Raw genomic sequence first — 16,499 nt, forward strand, 5'->3', positions numbered from 1 at the left:
GCCACTGAACTCACCACCAACGTGCTGTGAGAACAGAAACACTCGGTGTCATTGTGACTTTAATCTGTTCATCACTGAACCTGAAAGTGTTTCATCTTTCATACACATGCTCAGATTTACAGAAAAGTACCAAAAGTTGAGGAATATATTTGATCCTTCTTTGCCAGATGTGAGTAATGACTAACATTAATAGCCTTGGCTCGTTATGGAGACACTGAGTAAAGAGACTGCCACTGCACTGTGGCGTCTCCACCTTCAGTTTCCTGCAGCCCGCAGGGACCGGACCGACCCACTTCCTTCAGCCCAGCTGCCATACTGGAGAAATGGGTCAGGTGACTGAGGACCCGGAGACGTGCTGGTTTTAATTGGATGATTCCTAGATGACACAATAATGTGACCTGTAATATCAGACAAAGTCAGTGTTTCACATGACCGACAACACAGAGACTGTGTGATGAATCAAACACTGATGTGCATCAAACACACCTGTCACCTGGTGTTCCAACACCTGAAGTCTGGTTCTGTCTTTCATGTGAAGACGAACACAAACCAGCTTTTAAATCTGCAGTGGTTCAGATGATTTTGTTACTAGCAGACAGATTCATCAGAACAGACGTTTACCGACCTGCTCACTTGTTCTTATCGGAGTATTTTACCTGTGTGTCGTGTTGCAGGTGACGGGCGTCGGCTACAACGGAGCAGGAGAGGTTCTGCTGGACGGAGAGGTCGTCCACGGCTTCTCCTGCCCGTCAGTCAGTAAAGTGGTGGAGGTGAGTGAACAAACACCTGTTAGAATCCACCACACGACCGTATTCTGTGTTCTGTCACACTGAACAGATGTATTGATTAACTGTGTGTGTGTGTGTGTGTGTGTGTGTGTTAGGTTGGCTGTGTGTGTAACGACTCGGTCATCAGGAATCACGCTCTGCTGGGACGACCGACGGAGGGAGCGCTCATCGCCCTCGCCATGAAGGTAAAAACACAAACAAAACTTTAACTTCCTGAGTTGTTCAGCTTATGTAACATCGACCCTGTGATGCACAAACCAGGTTTCTACATTATTATAAATATAATAATTAAATGACCATAAAGACAAAGAAACAATTCTGTTCAAATCATCCAGAAAACTTTAATCTTCATTTTATTGTTTAAGGTCAGAGAGAGAATTTATCAACTTTATTGAGACGTTGTTCTCACTTAAGATCCAGAAACTGCTAATAAATACATAATTAAAATCATTTTAATAAAGTAACAGGAGAAGTAAAGGTTTGCAGATGACATCACAGGTTTGTAATGTTGCTATAAACAATTATAACAAACTCACACAACCTTGATTTAGTGTTTTTAAGCAGCAAGTTTCCTGTTTGTGCGTCTAAAAGTGTTGCTGAGAACGTTTGACTGAACTCCCTCCAGTCAGCTGACACTCACTGATGTTTTGGTAGTAACAGGATTCAACCGAACCGACAGGAAGAAACAGAAACAGGCCGTCAGACACGCCGGCTGCACAGCACTGAGCCAGAAACACAGGTGTTAATGACGACACCTGTCCACACAATATACTTAATGTGCACTCACACACAGGTGCAGGTAACAAACATCAGTCCTCAAAGGAACGTTTCCATGGCAGCAGGAGGAAACAAACATGGAGTCTGGGAGTGATGTGACAGAGAAGCAGAGCGCTGCAGGCTGCAGCTCAGACTTACGTTGCTTTACTGTTTTTCAGGTGACAGTCAGAACGCAACAGTGCGTGAAATCGATCTTGTGCAGTTTGAAGCGTCTACATCACGTTTGTGTAGATGCACTTCTATGTACCACATTTCTACCCAGAGGTTATTCCAACCAAACACATTTCAATCGAGCTGATTTCAGTTCAGACTCGGCAGCGTTTCCTGCAGCAGGTGTGACCGTGAAGCTCTTTGATGTCTTCTGTCAGAGTGTTGTGGTCAGATTGGATGTTAAGGGAAACATTCAGATTTTTCTGAAAGTACTTCATCATTATGTTGAAGAATGAAGCTCAGTTTGCACACTGAGCGCGTTTTGTTTTTGATTCTGGATCCACTTATTTGTTGCAGAGCTTTCAACTAGTTCGGTTCGTTTTCCTCGTCAAATTTATCCGTATGATGGAAGTATTTAAATGTTTGTGCTTTCAGTAAATAAGAACTCGTCAAGTCTTCATCAAACAAACATCCAAACCAGTTTCATCTGAACAGAAACAGTCTGGAGTCAACAAAGAAAGTAGTTTAGCTACAGAAAGAAAAGTTACTCCGCTTTTTAAGACTTCACACCAGGGCGGTCACACACACACACACACACACACACACACTCACACTTCCTTGTGGAAATCTTGTTAGCGGGTCAAAGAGAACAGTGTCCACCATGTTGCATCATCTCATTCTGAAGATTAATCTGCGTCTGAAGGATGAAGAAGACTGGAACAGACATCATCTTCTTCTTCTGCTGGTTTGTCAGCGCCCGAGGCAGAGCGCCCGTCCTCCGCCTGCCCTTTACTGGTGTAACTGGGGAGATGAGTCAGACGGCTTTATGTACGATCATGAATAAATGAGCTCAGCACACATTAAAGAACGCTGAGCATTAATTTTTAATTTCATATTTTAGGTTTTGATTGCTGTGGATGGATCAGTGCACTCAGGGGACGAACAATCTCTTCTGCACATCACATTTTCATATTTTAACATCTCAAACAGTTTTTTCTTTCATGTGAAGTGATTGTCGGGCGCTCAGTGAGCCGTCCTCAGAGGAGCAGTCAGCACTGAGTCACTGAGAAATTACACTGTGCAGAAGAAAGTGCTGTTGTTTCCTCAGCAGTGTTCGGCTTCAAGCTGCAGGATGAACCGATCGATCAGCCCATGATCACATTTCTGAAAGAAAGAAAGAAAATATGTCATGTTGTTTACCTGCATAATGTCCCGTATATATCACGACACACTGCGCACATGCTCGAGGGAGCTTCTAGTTATTTGATATTCAGTGTTTTAATACGAACATAATATTTAGAGTTTAAGAACTTAATTCAGAATCATCAGTGAGCTTAGTTTAAGAGGACACGCCTCCAAGACGACACAACAGGAAGTGAGTCGCAGCTGTAAGATGATCAATCAGGTAATTAGTTAGATTGAACAGGCTCGTCTGTGTTGACCTTCTTTGACTGACAGGATCATCGATGCACGTGCAGAACGGAACGTGTGCTGACGAAACTGTTAGCATGCTGATGTTAGCATTCAGCTGTGGACGAGCTGCACTGATGATCAGATGAAGAAACTCTGCTGATTCTGATCCAGATGTGATTCTGATCCAGATGTGATTCTGATCCAGATGTGATTCTGATCCAGATGTGATTCTGATCCAGATGTGTCTGATCCAGATGTGATTCTGATCCAGATGTGTGTCTGATCCAGATGTGATTCTGATCCAGATGTGATTCTGATCCAGATGTGATTCTGATCCAGATGTGCTCTTGTGTGTCTTCCAGATGGGGTTGGAGAGCCTCCAGCAGGAGTACGTCCGCCTGGAGGAGCATCCGTTCACCTCGGAGCAGAAGTGGATGGCTGTTCGATGTGTTCACCGAACGCTGCAGGTCGGCATGTTCTCCACCTGTGATCACTAACGAACAGACGCTGATGTTTCAGGTTCTTAGATAATCACCAGACTCAGAGAGACCGTGAACACTGATGTTTAAATACTTTGAAACGTTCTTTCTGTGTCAGGATCGATCTGAGTCGTAACTCTCTTTGCAGGAAAACGAAGTGGGGGATCAGAAGTCTCACGACAGATTTATGAATTGATTTAACTGAGAAACATTTGCTGAATTGATCCAGTAGTTTGATCCATTCACTGATGAATTAATCGAGATGTTATGAAGCCTCCTGGTTTTTAAAAACCGCAGAATATTTTTACATTAATGATGAGAAGTCGGAGATGTTTCCAGTAAAGACTCGTTACTAATAGCTCCGATAACAACCATAAAACATAAAACTTGAAACCAATTAGTGGACGAATGGACTGAGAGGAGCCCACAGAGATCACTTCACCTTCCAACCGCTGACTGAAGAAACGTTCCAATATTTGTAGCTTTTTAAAACGAACAATATAAATCTCAGATTAAACATAATTGTTACTTTCTAATTAAGCTTAAAGCTGCAGAGCTTCATGTGACACTTGGAAACATTTGAGGAGTAGATAAAGAAATGAAGGAACGTTTATTTATTTATTTATTTTTGGGGGATTCTTGTGGGTATCCAATTATTTAACATATTTGCAACTGAATGAAGCCGCAGCTGTTCCTTATGAAATGATTATGAATCAGGTCCGTTCTTGTTTTGTTTGTCTTTATTGTGAAGATTTTCATTTTAACGTCAGCTCTCGGGTGTCATGAATTCAAATCAGTTGAAATAAGCGATCGATTCAGACACTCAGATCTAATTCAAATGCAGTATTGATGATGTAAAGATCAGCTGTCAGAGCTTTAAAGTGAGTCTGATGATAGTTGAGCTGTCTGTGCTGAAACTCTGTAAATCAAATCAAGGCTGAAAATGAAATCGTGACATCTCTGTTATATAACAGTCTGTACCAGACATATAAACTCTCACAGCGTTATAAACAGAATAATGAATAATTGTTGAAGGGAGAGTGGCAGGAATAAATCAGAATAAGAGGCAACAAGAGTTCACCTGAGAGAAGGAATGAATCAGAGACGGTTTAATACTGAATTATTTCCTTCTCGTCTCTGACAACGTTCCTTTGTTTCCCTCATTTCACTGCTGCTGGATGTAATAATGTGTTTAAAGATAAGATTTGTATCGTCTCACTTCGTCCTCTGCTCTGTTCTTCACATCATCAGGACAAACCTGGAGTTTACTTCATGAAGGGAGCGTACGAGCAGGTGATCCGACTCTGCAGCTCCTACAACAGCCGAGGAAGCACACTGTCGCTCAACCACCAGCAGAGGGAGCTGTACCAGCAGCAGATCAGCTACATGGGCAGCGCCGGACTCAGAGGTAAACTGTCTGAACACAGGAGAGAAGATCAACGTGCTTCTGTCGGCTCATGAACACTGAACACACGTCCGTCTGTCTCTCTCTGTAGTTCTGGCGTTTGCGTCCGGTGCTGAGATGGGGAACTTGACCTTCCTGGGTCTGGTGGGCATCATCGACCCGCCCAGGTCCGGGGTCAAAGAGGCCGTGGGGACGCTCATCAGCTCCGGGGTCGCCATCAAGATGATCACTGGAGACTCGCAGGAGACGGCCGTGTCTATAGGTTAAAACTCAAACATCACTCAGACATCAGACGTGTTGTTGTTCATGTTTCATCAACTGCAGGAGGAGAAAAGATCAAATACAAGCTCAGTTTAAACTGTCTCGTCCTGTTAACTGTCAGACGGATGTTGGATGTTGTATTTGATTCAGAAAGTCTTAATTTGAGTCTTTTCAACTGTATTTAGATTTTTCATATTTTTGGTCATAATTCAAATTAAAAAATCCGGAAACTAAAAAATAGATAAAGTTAAAAAGATGATCGGGCTTTTATTTTACTGAAAAAACAAAGTGAGAATGTAAACTGACAAATGTAAAAGGTTCATTTAAGATGCAGAATTTGTAAATGTAAGCTGAGAAATTAAATTATGAAGATGGAAATAAAAAAAAACATCAAAAAATGAAACTACAAATGGAAAAGTTCCATTTTAAAGAGAAACTCAAAACTCTCCAAACTTTGAGATTGTTTGATTCCAGACGGAGACAGAAATTTTTGCAGTTTGATTTGTTGACATTAAAATAAACGTGAAGTATTTTACAGATGTGAAAATGTTTGTGTGTCTGCAGCCAGTCGTCTGGGTCTGTACTCTAAAGGCTGCCAGTGTTTGTCCGGAGACGAGGTGGATCGCCTCGACCTGCAGCAGCTGTCAAACATCGTCTCCAGGGTGAGACACACACACACACACACACACACACACACACACTCTTATTTATTAATGATGAAGCTTTAATCGCTGTCATTGACCGTTGAGTCAGACTGTTTTTACTTTCTGTCTGGATTAAAGTCGTGACCGTCGTCTCTTCTGTCTCCACAGATAGCCGTGTTTTATCGAGCCAGTCCCAGACACAAGCTGAAGATCGTCAAGGTGAGCCGGAGGAACAATATAATATCAGTTTATTGTGTTCTGGACCATCAGAAGCGCTCTGGACCTGCAGCTCTGACCGACTTACGCGTCATTTTAAACATGTTCAGGCTCCAGTCTTTATGAATCAGACTCAGTGAGAGTGGGTCGTTTGTTCTGTAGTGTGAAAGTCTGCAGAAACATCCTCAGGTTGTTGCAGCTTCTTCACTTAACAGTTAATCCATTTCTTTAGATTTTATCTTCCTGAAAGTCCCATCGAGCAGATACCATCTTCACCTCGTAGTGCTGCCTTGTGTTGTTACTGTTGGTGCCACCGTCCCAAAGACAGTGTGAGCAACATGGCTGCCACTAAATGATTCTCTCTGCAGTCCCTCCAGAACATCGGCGCCGTGGTCGCCATGACGGGTGACGGGGTGAACGACGCCGTGGCTCTGAAGGCCGCGGACATCGGCGTGGCGATGGGCCAGACGGGCACCGACGTCTGCAAGGAGGCAGCCGACATGATCCTGGTGGACGACGACTTCCAGACCATCATGTGAGTGGACGAGCAGGAAACACTCGACCTGCGGGAAACTTTGAAACTGCAGAACTGAAGAGTTTGTTCTCTGCTTCCAGGTCGGCCATCGAGGAGGGAAAAGGAATTTACAACAACATTAAGAACTTTGTCCGCTTCCAGCTGAGCACGTGAGTCAAACACGCTCGTTTCCTCCTGACAGTTTCCTTTTCGCTGAATAAGTTATTAACGGTGTCGTCACGGCTCCACAGGAGCATCGCAGCTCTGACGCTCATCTCCCTGGCAACGCTGATGAACTTCCCCAACCCGCTGAACGCCATGCAGATCCTGTGGATCAACATCATCATGGACGGACCGCCTGCTCAGAGGTACACGGGCAGTGAGTCGTTGTTGTTGTGTATCAGGAGTGTGTTGTTGTTGATGTGTATCAGCAGGAGTGTGTTGTTGTGTTGTCAGTTTGGGGGTGGAGCCTGTGGACAGTGACGTCATCAGGAAGCCTCCTCGTAACGTCAGAGACAGCATCCTCACTCGCAGTCTGCTCATCAAAGTTCTGGTGTCGGCGTTCATCATCGTCTGCGGGACGCTGTTCGTCTTCTGGAGAGAGGTGAGCACACGGATCCTCAAAGAACCGAGCCGGACTGAACCGAGCATGTTTACAGTCGGCTGACTTCGAGACGGTCCAGCAGATGATCACCAGTTTTTGTCTTTGTGTTTCCAGTTGCAGGACAACGTGATCACTCCTCGAGACACCACCATGACCTTCACCTGCTTCGTCTTCTTCGACATGTTCAACGCTCTGAGCTCTCGTTCACAGGTAACCGTCAGAAACACCTGAGAGAGCCGAGCTCAATGAAAAGAGCTTAACTCAGCTTGTTTTATTGTTGAATCATTTCCTTCAGCCGACGCCGATTTATAGGAATAAACTTCAGACATTTTCTGGCTCCAGCTGCTTTTCTTCATCATTTCTGACAGTAAACGAAGAGTCTTTCTGTCTTTTGACATTTTGTGAACCAAAACTAATCGATTCTTTGTTAAAATAGGTGTCAGATTATTCTATAATGAACATAATGTGTCTGTGATATTTGTCTTTCTAGTTTAAACAGTCTGTTGGATCCTGATTCTCTTCTAACATGAACGACTGTAACTCTGAATGTAAGCAGTGAGATAATGATAAGTTCTGATGTGTACCTGCTCCTCAGACCCGTATGGTCCATGAGATGGGTCTGTGCAGCAACAGGACGTTCTGCTACGCCGTCCTGGCCTCCATCATGGGTCAGCTCCTCGTCATCTACTTCCCTCCTCTGCAGAACGTCTTCCAGACGGAGAGCCTCAGCTTCTTTGGTACGATTCTCCTCTAATATCTGAAGAAGCATAAAACCAGAGGCTGTCAGATTATTAATCAAAGATCTGCTTCTGATTTAAAGTCCAGGTCAGGAGTCCGGATGCTTTGAGACAACAAAACAACTTTTAATCAGTTAATTAACGTCTTCAGTATTTAATTTAAACAAAAGCATCAGTACAACAGGTTAAAGTCATGTAGGTCCTGTGACAGAAAGATACTTTGTGAAACTTCTCCAGTCGCTGACGTTCTGATCTGTCTGTGATCCTCCTGCAGACCTGCTGTTCCTGGTCACGCTCACCTCCTCGGTGTGTGTGGTGTCTGAAGCCATCAAGATGGTGGAGAGGTGGAGGGGCGTGGAGAAGAGCCCGCCCGCCGACTGCTTCCACGAGGTATGACCTCCCCGACGGACCGCAGGACTCTGAGGTTTGGAGGAGGACGAGGAGGACGAGTGTGATGGGTTTATTATCTCACAGCCGATGGCACTGACTCATTTAGACTGCAAGGACTTGTGGGATTTTCCTGTGAGCTCCTCAGGAGGGAGGAGAAACTCTGGTCTGGGACTGGAGGAAGCTCCCGGCCTCGGGGGGGACGGAGGGGGACGACTGGACTCTGATTAAACTGGGAGGACAAGATGAAGATGGCTGCTGGGAGATCCGACCCTGTCGGAGGGCCGAGCCGCAGCAGCCGAAGCTTCGGTGAAACCGGCTCCAATCGGCTCCTCGTTGATTCGGACGTCCTCTGAGAAAAACCCTCTGAAGAGTCGAGACGTGTAGAGTCTTTTTAATCTGTCGTGTAGAAGGTGTTGACCACTGTTCAGCTTTTCATGGTCGGATGCGGTAACTTGTTTCTATTCCTTTATCGATGGTGGAGGTGTAACGGTACAACGTGTTGGTTTAAAGCATCGCAGGGGAGCAAAATATCTGATTTCTTTCATTTATTTGTCAAAAGTTAACAGTTAACGAGGCGTCGCTGCAGACATGAAGAACTGAAACGTTTACATGACGTCATTTAAAGACAACCGAGGCGGTCAGAACTTTACTCAAACATTTAGAGAATATAAAGCTTTAATCTTTTGTACTGCGGGAGTCTGTGGCTGCCAATATCAAAGTCAAATCATTTAATCAAATAAAAATAATAATCTGTGGATATTAAAGTTTCTTTATCATGCTCAATTTCACCAGAATGGACTGATGTCACAAACAGTCGGTCCTGTTGTTATCAGAACGTCTTCTGACCGCGATTTAATTACAACATGTAAAACATTTAATCTGAAGGTTCGAGGGCTGAAATATAAATCAGGGTGTTTTTAATATTAAAGGTTCACATTCAAACAAACAGCTAGCTGCTGCAAACTGTAACTGTGTTAGCTAACTAGCTCAGTTAGCCGTGCAGCTAGCAGGCTGGACTGAGAGTTTGGAGAAACATTTCTGACGTGACATGAAAATTGTTGTTTCTTTATAATCTGTTGAACATTTGAGGTGATTGTTAATTGATTGTCACATATAGTAGCTTTAAAGTTTGATTTCAAAAGTCCAGTTTGTATTTAAATGTTTCTGATTAGGTTACACTAAAGTTAAAAAATCTATTTTCATGTTAAATTTCAGTTTTCCATGTCGGCAGCCACAGACTTCGTTCTGGACGACTGCGACCGAGCAGATCTTGTGTCGAACTTTTCCAGTCGAGTGTTGAAACCAAAACACTTTTTAGTTTCATTTTTAACTTACTGAAAAATAAACATGTTAACTTTGATAAAACCTGTTTACCTTTAATTAAATCAGAAACTCTCTTATCAGAGAGAAAGTGCACAGGATCATTAATCTGACAGCAGCCTCTTCCTGCTCCGCCTTTTATTTCTGTTTACTAAAGCGGTGATGCTAACGTTAGCCTTTAGCTGTGCTAAATCGCAGAGAAGCTTTCAGTTCTGGTTACTTTCACACCTGACATGTTGCATCATTTGTAATTTTATAATCATAGTAATTTAAAACCTTTCTGGATCTCCAGACGTTCAGTTTGAGCACTAAACGGACCTGAAAGGAAAGAATGGAACTTTTGTCTTTATTGTGGACCGGCTGAGCAGAACCACCGGTGTGGAAGTTACTGAATATTTGATCCAAACTGAAACAAATACAGTTTTGATTTGAGCAGTTCAGGAGGGATGAATGTGCGTTACACCTCCACCGTCCGGGCGTGTTCCTGTGATCCATGTGTTAGTTTCATGCTTCTTCCTGCACACACTGGTTTATTTAAATTAAAGGAACTTTTGATTTGTACAGATGATGACATCATATTTAAGCTCCTTCATATTCGCCACCTTGTACAGAAAAACACGTTTTCGGGGGCGAGTGAGAAATAATCCCTCTGAGTCGGACATCCTGATGCTAAACGTGGAATTAGGCCTCGGAAACCTACGTGAACACAACAGTGCCGACGGACGCGGTCGCTTCAGGGTAACGACGCAGAAACTTTAGTGACGCCGCTTTCTCATCCTGTGCCTTAGAGAAGTCATCCATAGTTAGATTTTCTCCTCCTCAGTGGACAGAAGCCCTTTACTGACGAGCAGCTTCAGCACTTAAATGATTTGAAGACGAATCATCCCGAATATTAACGTCATTGTTTCTGTTGATTTTCTCGCCCTCGTGTAATCAGTGAAGAGGTGTCATGGTGCTTTCTGGGAAACGTAGTTGATTTGGTGATCTCGTTGATGAAAGTTTTATTTGTAGTTGTTGTTTTTCTTCTTTCCCAAAAGGAATCGGCCTCACAGCTGTCGGCTGAACAACTTCTGGTCTCTCTGCTGTCGTCTTTCCTCAAATCAGATCACTTTATTACTTCATACTGTGACTGAAAACAAAACGATTGATCTCAGTATGAAATGAAGATGATTGATCTGGTGGAGAAACGACGGCAGAGTTCAGGTTGTCTTGGTTGCTGATGTCAGTAAAAAGCTTTAACGGTGAAACAGTCGGATTTTATTTCTGAATGAGCGAAAACGACAAGAAAAGTTATTAAAGGAAATTTTCTGTTTGTACAACCTGAGTCTTATTTTTGTAGATGTTCTATCACTTCCTGATTGTTCTGATCACATGTGGAGACGCTTCACATCAGAGTCGCACACTCAGCAGAGACTCGCAGCCGTTTTTTATCTGACGATGACGAGATAAAACCAGTGAACTGCTGCTGGCGCAAACAACACATCAATAACTGTCTCAGTAAAGAAGTCAATAACTAATTTAATGCAGCAGTGACAATATTAATAATAATAATAATAATAATACCAAAATAAACGTAGGTTTTAATTTATAGAATGTGACTTAAACTGATTTGTTTTAATTTGCTTCTTTATTAATTAACATCTGATTGAATCTAGTTCTCGACTCCTGCTGTTTTCAATTCAATTACATTTTAATTTTCTCGACTTTGTTTAATAATACAAATTATAATCATCTGTTTTTATGTGAAGCACTTTGTGAATGAAGTGTGCGATTATAAAGTTTATTATTATTAATATTATTATTATTATTATTATTAATATTATTATCATTATTATGTAGTTTCTTTCCCATTTGTTTTATTTATTTTGTTTGTATATTTAAATGTTATCTTGCTAACTGGTTAAAGAAATGCAGCTAATAAAAAATACAAACAAAAATATTTTGTAAAATCATTAAATTGATATATAAAATGGAAGATTAATTGGGAAAGTAAAACATAGGGGAACTAACACACATATATATATATATATATATATATATATATATATATATATATATATATATATATATATATATATATATATTGTAGAAATTAATTAGTGCCTACATTTTTTTTTTTTTTAATATTTATTGTGTATTTAGTTCTGTGTTTTCCTTTTGCATTAAGCAAAATAATATATAAATACATGTTCAATGATTTTTTTTTTACATTAATGAATTATTCAATTAAAGGATAAAACGATGGTAAAGTAATTATTTAGAGGAATTAATTTATTTGAGGTGAAATTAATAACAGAAGCAGTTTAAAACAGAAACATTAATTTGTCCCTGTTGAGCATTAAATTATGTTTTCTGATTTATTGAGCCGTTGATTTATGTATTCATTTGGTTTTGTCAGTGTCAGGCCTCCGTAGACTGACAGTAGATAAGAACAATAACTTTTAGTAAAAATTATTTTAAATATTATTAGCGAACACGTTGTTTCCGTCTGGCTGCTCCTGACCTCAGATCAGATCTTAGTTTCAGAAGTTTCAAACTCAGGTTGTAGAAAACAGCTGATGTTTGATTCTGGATCACCTGATCTCCATCTGGTCCCGCGTCCCCCGTCTCTCTCCCGCCGCCTGCAGCCAGATGTGGCTCACACTGTCTGTCTGTCTGTCTGTCTGCCTGTCTGTCTGTCTGTCTGTACTTGTACATTTTACACTGTAAGAACAAGAAGTGAAGTTTGTTTCTGGTCTTTTAACACTCAGACGCTCTCGTTGTATAAACTGTGTGTTCGTGTCTCTCTGTGTGTCGGTCGCAGCTGATCGTTCGACTCTGAACTCTGGTTCTGAACTCTGGTTCTGAACTCTGGTTCTGAACTCTGGTTCTGAACTCTGGTCTGCGGATCAACAGGAAGTCAATCAGAACCTTTTTCACAAACCCTCAGTTATTTTTTTCCCTGTTAAGCAGAAAAACAAAAACATAAATCATGACTGTGGAGAAAAGGTTTTCAGGTTTGGGAGAAAAGTTAAATTAATTTTTATCTGAACAAAGAAATTATTAATCAATAAACTGTAATCAGATGAACGAGTGATGATGACGAGGAGGTGAAGATGTTAAATTAATATAACTTCAACTTATTGAAAGATGAATAATCACTATTGGTTTATAAATCAACACCTACATTTATTCTTTTATTTATTGATGCCTTTATTCTTTTCTTTTTGCATCGTAAATAAACAAATAAACCACACATGTAAGAGATTCATCAATAAATGAATCAGTCGTGTAAATAATCAGTAGTTTCACTTCCTTTCTCATATAAAACTGTTAAACTGTTAATATATCATTATTTAGACGAAAGCAGTTAAATTCACAATAAAACTTTAACAGATGTTTTGAATGTGTTTATTTAAATGAGGGTAAATAAAAACAATATAGTTTTTCTCAGTTTATTAATAGTTGTGGTTAAATTTTCAAAGCTTAATAAAGTTTTATTTTATTTTAATTGGATCAACAGACAATTATTAATTATTTTCCCTGCAGGAATCAGAAAATAAAAAAGAGCAGAAGAGTTCTGAAATCAGTCCCACGTTTCATACGTCTTTAAAATAAAGTGGATTTAATTCTTTGGAAGAAAAAAACCTGAACTTGATTATTAATAAATAAAGATTTAAAGATTTAATCAGAGACTTCAGATCTTTGACAAATCCTGTTTTTACAGCTCGGACGTCTGAAAACTGAAATCCAGCGAGTGAACGAGCTGCTGCACCGTCACAACCTGTGTGTGTGTGTGTGTGCGTAGGTGTGTGTGTGTGTGGTGTGCGTGCGTGTGCGTGTTGTGCAGAATGAGAATAAAATGTATATTAAAATTTTCTAAATCTTTACAGACGTTCCACTTGGTTTTCATTCCTACTGGAGTTCATTCACACGTTACACAGATTAAAGCGTTTCCTCGTCTGTATTCTTTGTTTTACCTTCAAATAAATGTAGAAATCAAACTCATAACTTTTTTTTAAATCGTCTCATTTTTAAAAATATACATATTTAACAGAATACAGGCCTGAAAACCATCAGAGACTTTTTTCTGTAAATAACTCATCAGAAGGAACATTAAAACTCGTTCTGCTTCATTCTGGATGAACAGAAATTAAATTCAGTGTGAAACAGATTCACAACTGTGAAACTTTCAAAGATGAAACATTTGGAAAAGAAAACTTTGAAGTGTTTTTTCCGTCTGACCTCAGAAACAATTCAGAAAAAACTTCACACATTAAAAGTAGAAAGTAGAATAATCTGATTTAATAAATGTGTTGTTTTTTTTTAAGGGAAACGAAAAGTATTCAGTCCTGAGAACATTTAGTGCTTTATACACGAGTAATATGATTTTAAGATTTGGTTCTGTTAGTCTGTTCAGTATTCTTTGAGCTCTGAGCAGACACCTCACCTCTCCTCTGTCACTGATGCTCTGTGGATGGATGGATCACCTGCTGCAGAGCGTTCCTGTCCTGGGCCGAGCACCAACCAGACAACATGTCCGTCCACTAAACCTGATGACAGGAAATCAGGATTCAGTTCAGGAAACCGTCGTCCAGCTCGTCCTCAGCAGCCTGTTCCTCTGCCCACACTTTCAGCTCCTGGCTGCTCTGGTTCTGGAGAAACCAACAGTGACCATCAGCACTCTGCAGATATATCAGCCATGTTTGATCCCCCTCGTAAAGTCCAGGTGAAAGATACTCACACTTTCCCTTCAGGCTCCTGTGGCGGCTCGTCTCCATTGTTTGGCTCGTCTTGTTCGTCTCAGTGATTCGTCCTTTCAACCGTCCGTCACCTGCAAGATGAGAAAGAAGAGCAGTGGTAGTTTCACATCTCTTTGTGCAGGTTGTGTGTGTATTTATGGAAGTTTTGTGTCTATTTGTGGAAGTTTTGTGTCTATTTGTGGAAGTTTTTTTGTGTATTTGTGGAGGTTTTGTGTGTCATTGTTGAGGTTTTTTGTGTATTTGTGGAGGTTTGTAGAGATTTTTTGTGTCATTGTGGTTTTGAGTCTCTTTGTGGAGTTTTGTGTGTCGTTGAGGAGGTTTGTGTATATTTGTGGAGGTTTTTGTGTATTTTTGGAAGTTTTTAGTGAATTGTGGAGGTTTGTAGAGATTTTGTGTGTTATTGTGGAGGTTTTGAGTCTCTGTGGAGATTTTGTGAGTATTTGTGTAGGTTTTGTGTATTTTTGGAAGTTTTTAGTGAATTTGTGAAGTTTTGTTGAGTTTTTGTGTGTATTTATGGTTATTTTGTGTGTCTTTGTGAAGGTTTTTAGTGTTTTTTGGGAGGCTTTGAGTGTATCTGTAAAAAGTATTTAACATGTGTATACACTGAGAGCCACAACATTAGAACCAGTGACAGGTGAAATAAATAACATGGATGATTGTGTTCCAACGCCATGTTCGGCTGTGAAACCATGAGTCCTAGCATTCATGTGGATGTCTCTTTGACAAACACCAGTCACCCAAACACAGCTGCAGACCGAGTACACCCCCTCATGGCAGCAGCACTCCTTGATGGCAGTGCCCCCCCAGCAGGACAACGCGCCTGCAACGCTGCAAAAACTGCTCAGGAACGACCCGAGAGGAACGTGGGGAAGAGCTCAAGGTGTCCAACCTGGCCCTCCAGATTCCCCAGATCTCAATCCAACTGAGCTTCCACTGGATGCAGTCTGAGCCAAGAACGATCCACGGAGGGCCCCAACGTGGATGGGAAGTTGGTTCTGACGCATCCAACAGATGCTCAACTGGACTGGGATCTGGAGAATGAGGAGGCCAGTTTGACACCTTGGGTTCTTTGCCATGAGGGGCTGTAGTTGGTCTGAACGGTGTTTGGGTGGGTGGTGTTCGTCAAAGAGGATCCACAGAAATGACAGAACTCAAGTTTTCCCCAGCAGAACATTTGATTGTAACAAGATGATCAATGCTCATTTCACTTGTCAGTTGTTTTAATGTTTCAGCTGAACAGAGTAGATATACATGTTAAATAAAATACGATTATATCATTTATATAATATATAAAGTTGTCCCAACAGAGACACTGTAGTGGCTTCTGCCGACCCAAACTGTCAGTTTTCAACGACCTGTGAATGAGACTCAACTATCCTCTAGAATCATTTACTGATCATGGAGTATTAAAGAGCAGCAACTGACAAATCTCACACTTCCTGCCTTTAATTTTTGCACCACCACTGCACTGACCTTGTTGGACCAGGTGTCTCTCCTCTCCGGGTCTGATCACCACACAGGTCAGAGCTGTTCCACCTGAAGCTGAAGAAAAAGTCCCACTGTTCACCTGGAGAGAGGAGGAAGTACTTTAATACAACATGATGACTACATATGTGTGTGTGTGTGTGTGTGTATTTATTTTCTGATTATAACAGGGAAAAAAAAAGATGTAATCAGAGTACAGACACATCCAGTAAAAAGGGGATTTCTTAGAGGATTATAATTGTATGAATAAAGAATGGTATCAGCAGTCTGTAACCATGTGCATGACATCACTTCAGGAGTCTCACATCACTCTGCACTATAAAATCTACTATAATCTGATTTAATAAATGTGTTTTTTAAAGGTAAACCAAAAGTTAACCAAATTAAATCCTGCGAACATTTAGTGCTTTATACAAGGGTAATATATTTTAAAGTCTATCTTTTGACACACAGGGAGTCAGTGCAGTGATTAAAATCACACATTAAACCAGAACTGAGACAAACACACTGAATCCATTCTGTGCAGCTACAATGAGGCTGCATATTGTGTGTTAAACTACTTTAGCTGCTCAAA

At 41.0% G+C, this 16,499-nt stretch overlaps 1 protein-coding gene and 1 long non-coding RNA gene across 2 annotated transcripts in view; one reads left to right on the plus strand and one right to left on the minus strand.

Moving 5' to 3' along the window:
* The window catches only part of LOC115567127 (calcium-transporting ATPase type 2C member 1), an 18,135-nt gene extending 7,121 nt beyond the window's left edge, over positions 1–11,014 (plus strand). Inside the window, exons 11-24 of the mRNA XM_030393391.1 lie at positions 675–770; positions 884–973; positions 3,491–3,595; positions 4,859–5,015; positions 5,104–5,274; positions 5,838–5,935; positions 6,086–6,136; positions 6,502–6,668; positions 6,749–6,817; positions 6,899–7,015; positions 7,104–7,251; positions 7,366–7,461; positions 7,847–7,988; positions 8,263–11,014. Coding sequence (XP_030249251.1) covers positions 675–770; positions 884–973; positions 3,491–3,595; positions 4,859–5,015; positions 5,104–5,274; positions 5,838–5,935; positions 6,086–6,136; positions 6,502–6,668; positions 6,749–6,817; positions 6,899–7,015; positions 7,104–7,251; positions 7,366–7,461; positions 7,847–7,988; positions 8,263–8,384 — 1,629 coding nt within the window. The 3' untranslated portion in view covers positions 8,385–11,014. The remainder of the gene's footprint in view (positions 1–674; positions 771–883; positions 974–3,490; positions 3,596–4,858; positions 5,016–5,103; positions 5,275–5,837; positions 5,936–6,085; positions 6,137–6,501; positions 6,669–6,748; positions 6,818–6,898; positions 7,016–7,103; positions 7,252–7,365; positions 7,462–7,846; positions 7,989–8,262) is intronic.
* LOC115567134 (uncharacterized) lies at positions 2,582–15,974 on the minus strand. Its single transcript, XR_003981143.1, has 5 exons — positions 15,914–15,974; positions 14,422–14,511; positions 14,128–14,332; positions 7,836–8,008; positions 2,582–2,879 (listed from the first exon to the last, which is right to left on the minus strand). It is a non-coding gene; the product is annotated as an uncharacterized LOC115567134 (long non-coding RNA).
* Between the last annotated feature and the right edge of the window lie 525 nt (positions 15,975–16,499).

The sequence above is a fragment of the Sparus aurata genome, chromosome 17 (genome assembly GCF_900880675.1).
Source record: "Sparus aurata chromosome 17, fSpaAur1.1, whole genome shotgun sequence".
Classification (NCBI taxonomy): domain Eukaryota; kingdom Metazoa; phylum Chordata; class Actinopteri; order Spariformes; family Sparidae; genus Sparus; species Sparus aurata.